This window comes from Limulus polyphemus, unplaced genomic scaffold (assembly GCF_000517525.1).
Source record: "Limulus polyphemus unplaced genomic scaffold, Limulus_polyphemus-2.1.2 Scaffold7926, whole genome shotgun sequence".
Lineage (NCBI taxonomy): Eukaryota > Metazoa > Arthropoda > Merostomata > Xiphosura > Limulidae > Limulus > Limulus polyphemus.
In genome coordinates, this window is record NW_013673536.1 from 5,723 (window position 1) to 11,075 (window position 5,353).

Genomic DNA, 5,353 nt, shown 5'->3' on the forward strand with positions numbered 1-5,353 from the left:
AATGGTTTAACTCTATAATTTCCCAATCTATATGCCTGAAATTAAAATCACCCATAATTATGATTTCATTAACAACTGAAATCGTAATCACATTTTAAAGTTTCTTACTAATTTCATTAGTTTCATTTGTTGGTCTGTAACAAATTCCCACTAAAAGCCTTTTCCCTTTATATCCGCTACTAGAAACCCAAATGGATTCAATCTCGTTGCTATTATTTTTGATATTCCCAATTTCAACTGGATGTAACTCACATTTTACATATAAAGCTACTCTCCCCCTCTTTAATATGCTATCCCTATTATAATAACCTGTAACCCACGTTTCAGTTATTCCCATTATATCAAAATCCTCCATTCCTACCAGTTTTCTAAAGTCATCTATTTTATTTCTTATACTTCTAGCATTACAATAGTAACAATTAAGCCTATCCTTATAACTACTTCTATATTTATTTCCTATGCTAAACGTTTCCTTTGTTGTTCTGACGTTTTTATTTCTGTAAAAACTAACCTTAACTCTTGCATTAACACCGTCATATTCGATGACCAGGCCTTCTTGTTCCGCTTGGAGAACCACAATGGGACGAGATACAGTTTCTTCCAAGTAGATGTACACAGGGGATTCTTCAGATCCTGTCTTGACCGGCTGACCAAGGGTCAAAGATCGTGTTTGACCGTCAATCACAAGCTCAATGGGAGAATGTTGTTTTAGTGAAGGAAGCAGGTTTATTTGTCGACCAAGGATGAACACTAGTAAAGACTGTGAATAAAGACTGAATCTGTTTAACTCCTACATAACACGTATACTCTGAATCTGTTTAAATGCTACATAAATGCGTATAGAATTAACCCATTTAACTCCTACATAACACGTATAGAATGAACCTATTTAACTCCTACATAACACGTATAGAATGAACCCATTTAACTCCTACATAATACGTACAGAATGAACCTATTTAACTCCTACATAACACGTATAGAATGAGCCTATTTAACTCCTACATAAAACGTATAGAATGAACCTATTTAACTCCTACATAACACGTATAGAATGAGCCTATTTAACTCCTACATAACACGTATAGAATGAACCTATTTAACTCCTACATAACACGTATAGAATGAGCCTATTTAACTTTTACGTAACACGTATAGAATGAGCCTATTTAACTCCTACATAACACGTATAGAATGAGCCTATCTAACGCTTACGTAACACGTATAGAATGAACCTATTTAACTCCTAATACTGTATACCAATGACATGTAGAAACATTTAGTACATTTGTTCTAATATAGTTCTAGTAAGGCTTACATTTAACTGTGTATATTTAGTTATATTGCAGTAAATAGGCGGGAAATCTTAAATGCCCTGCAGTAGGAAGTCGAACTCACTCTACAAGTTCTTCCATAACGCTATATATTCTAAACAATATTCGAAACCAACATACCCTGGCACGCCTGGTTGGTTTCAAAACAACAGTGTACCTCTCTTCATGGGAGCAGTCTTTCGAGAGGACGTACTGACAGGTGGTCTCCGGCAGAGGGAACGTCACGTTGTCTAGGGTTTTGATGTACTTCTCCATCAAGGAACACACAGCTGTGGAAAACAAAAGATTGTAAAATTCCAAGAACGCTGGTGACACCTATGAATTAAGTAGCAAACTAATGTTATGTAAAACAAAACACACGGTAAACGAGTAAAGTAATTGTCTGTTTGTTATTTTTGTTTTGTTTTTTGCTTTAGCTCAAAATTACACAACGGGACAGCTACGCTGTGTCCACCAGGGAATCGAATCTCGGATTTTAACGTTGTAATTCCGTAAACTGACCGCTGATCTACAGTATTTCTACACTGTAGAATAAATCGACTAACAAGTTACGTAAAATGTATCAATTATTTAAATTGTGAAAGAGTAACGCACAATTTAATAATAATTTAAATTTTCACGACGGTCAGTAAGTATTCTATATTTTGAAAGGTTTTATCACCATTATTATTTTCTCCTAAACTTTTAACCAAATTTTGTAGCTAATGTTATACTTACGCTCCATTTCAGAGCTTTTTAGGCCTACGTAGCTCTTCACCACAGGCTCCAGTGTTGAAACGGGTTTCAAATAAGGCACATATATTTTCCTGAAGACGGTGTTTTCTGTGGGTTTCTCAATAACTAAGTTAAGCAGCGGCACCCCAGGAAGTTCCTTGACAAACTGGCCAACAATACGGATCTTATTGTCGGGATTACGAACTCCCACAGGGTTGTTTTGGAGATGAGGATACAGATACGTCTTGAGAGCCAAGTCCACGTGTCGGGTTACGTTGAGCAGGTATGGCGGAACCTGAAATTACAGTAAATTGTTTTATCCATCTTGGCGTGAACGTACTGAAAGTTTAATCCTCATTACAACCACACTGTACCACAGCAGCCCTCATCACAACCACACTCTACCACAGCAGCCCTCATCACAACCCACATTCTACAACAGCAGCCCTCATCACACCCCACATTCTACCACAGCAGCCCTCATCACAACCACATTCTATCACAGCAGCCATCACAACCACACTCTACCACAGCCCTCATCACAACCATATTGCAACGCGTATTTGTTGATATATAATTGTACTATCTCATACTTACGTGTTCATAGCTGACCTCCACAGTGAACTTATCAAGATAGCTGTCGTCTAATAAGGCATGTTTGCAGGCATAACTCTGTGACTTGCCAATCTGCTTATCAACCTGGCATTGCCTGTAGTACCACGGTAGTGACCACTGTCCACTGAAATGTGTAGTGTCCAATCTTACGGCCATTCGCGGCCGAATCACGTTCACTTGCTCCTCGCTTTTCTCCAAAACGGCCTATTCAGAAAAGAAATTGCTATAACGTAAAGTCCACTACATAAGCATAAGACTGTAGTAAATAGTGGAAGGTTTTATATTATTACAACGGTTATTTTTAAAATGTACATAAGACCTGAGTAAGTAGTAAGTATAATTGCAAAAGAGATATTGATATGAAGTAGAACACACAAGTTTCAATATACACGGCTTTAGTTAGCAGTGGACCACCATGTAACATTTACATTGTTGCCTTAGAATCTCTAATACTACTTACTTTTATAACAATATTTTTATTTCCTGCGGTCAGACAATGAGGGCCCCACCTCAAGTCGGCATCGACGAAAACTCTCTGATCCTTAGTTGCAGTCCTGTCCAAAGAAAACACGTATGGTTTCGGAGGGAATTGAATCACAGAGTTGAGACATACCTATTTGGAAATGTAATAATCTTGTAGTTATGAACGTTCTGCTCCATTAGAAAGTGTCGGTTGTTTACAACGTCATTATGTTTTTAAGTTGTAGTTTAAGTAGTTATCTCTTGTTTACAACGTAATATGTTTTTAAGTTGTAGTTTAAGTAGTTATCTCTTGTTTACAACGTAATATGTTTTCAATTTATAGTATAAGTAGTTATCTCTTGTTTACAACGTAATATGTTTTCAATTTATAGTATAAGTAGTTATCTCTTGTTTACAACGTAATATGTTTTCAATTTATAGTTTAAGTAGTTATCTCTTGTTTACAACGTAATATGTTTTCAATTTATGGTATAAGTAGTTATTTCTTGTTTACAACGTAATATGTTTTCAATTTATAGTATAAGTAGTTATCTCTTGTTTACAACGTAATATGTTTCAATTTATAGTATAAGTAGTTCTCTTGTTTACAACGTAATATGTTTTCAATTTATAGTTTAAGTAATTATCTCTTGTTTACAACGTAATATGTTTTCAATTTATAGTATAAGTAGTTATCTCTTGTTTACAACGTAATATGTTTTCAATTTATAGTATAAGTAGTTATCTCTTCTTTACAACGTAATATGTTTTCAATTTATAAGTAGTTATCTCTTGTTTACAACGTAATATGTTTTCTCTTGTTTAATGTGCTCTCTCTTGTTCATCTATTGTTTAATGTTTTTACTGTGAAAGTCTCACTAAAGCGTATCTTTAACACACGAAGATTGGTTCTGGTTTTGGTCCAAATTTTACACTTTCACAAAAACGAAAAAATCTGCTACCATTCAAAATCGTAAGGAAAGATCTTAAAATGCTTGAACTCATCTCCGATAGTATAAAAGGTCCAAATTAACTAACTCGACTGGATAAGAATTAGGATCCAGTAAAATGTCTTGGTTACCTACCTCGACTGGATAAGACTTGTGGGATTCGCGAAGAGTTTTCTGGAGGTGAATTTTGATCCAGTTAGTTCTGGAGTCCAGAGTGCGGGTGTAAAAAACGTTGAGTACATTGGTTAGAGGGACACGTCCCCTGGCTTCTAAAACCAACCTCAGGGAGTGGGATACAATATCTTCATTGACATTCAAGCTGCTGTACTCTGGAGTGACCACTTCAGACTTATCAAAGTCATTATTTTTCTGGAAAAAACTGAATGGTGCTTTGAAGAAGGAATAAGTCTTCTCTAGAAGACCATAGCTCTGTTCCTTCCGAGTCTCATGGTCAAATGGGTCCTCCTTCCGTGTCTCACGGTAAAGTGGGTCCTCTCTCCGGGGTTGGTGGTAAAGAGAGTCCTCCTTTCTCGTCTGGAGATATAGTGGCTTCTTCCTCCAGATCTGAGGGTAAAGCGGGTCCGCCCTCCTTTTTTGCTGGTACACCAGGTCCTCTCTCCAGGTCTGGCCGTAAAATGGGTCTTTCTTTTGGACCTGAGAGTAAATTGGATCTTCCTTCTGGACCTGACGGTAAAATGGATCCTCCTTTCGGACCTGAGAGTAAATTGGGTCTTCCTTTTGGACCTTTAATTTCTCTTCGGTTCGTTTGTACTGAAGGGTGATGGCATACTGCAAGAAACGTTATTAACAGATATCAACTAAAACAGGTATAGGTCTTTTAGCTGTAAAGAAAAATCAGCTGTTTTTATGATTTGTTAGAAATATACAAAATATTGCATGTTGTTTTGGTTATAAATCTCAACCCCTTTCCACATCTTGATAATTCAAGATAAATGAAAGGAAGTTTAAACATAGCTCTGATTTTAAATTTGCTGCAAAGGTAATATAATCTTGATATTGTTTTAAAGTCTCACACAAGGCCAAAGGGAATATAATCTTGATATTGATTTAAAGTCTCACACAAGGCCCAAGATAATATAATATTGATATTGTTTTAAAGTCTCACACAAGGCCAAAGGGAATATAATCTTGATATTGATTTAAAGTCTCACACAAGGCCCAAGATAATATAATCTTGATATTGTTTTAAAGTCTCACACAAGGCCAAAGGGAATATAATCTTGATATTGATTTAAAGTCTCACACAAGGCCCAAGAT

The 5,353-nt window shown here is 36.1% G+C and overlaps 1 protein-coding gene across 1 annotated transcript in view; it reads right to left on the bottom strand.

The window, feature by feature from the left end:
• LOC106474974 (vitellogenin-3-like) overlaps window positions 1-5,353 on the bottom strand; it is a 19,092-nt gene that overhangs the window by 1,717 nt on the left and 12,022 nt on the right. The window contains exons 19-24 of the mRNA XM_022403224.1: window positions 4,211-4,864; window positions 3,124-3,276; window positions 2,646-2,867; window positions 2,052-2,343; window positions 1,455-1,603; window positions 512-760 (exon numbers count right to left, since the gene is read on the bottom strand). Coding sequence (XP_022258932.1) covers window positions 512-760; window positions 1,455-1,603; window positions 2,052-2,343; window positions 2,646-2,867; window positions 3,124-3,276; window positions 4,211-4,864 — 1,719 coding nt within the window. The remainder of the gene's footprint in view (window positions 1-511; window positions 761-1,454; window positions 1,604-2,051; window positions 2,344-2,645; window positions 2,868-3,123; window positions 3,277-4,210; window positions 4,865-5,353) is intronic.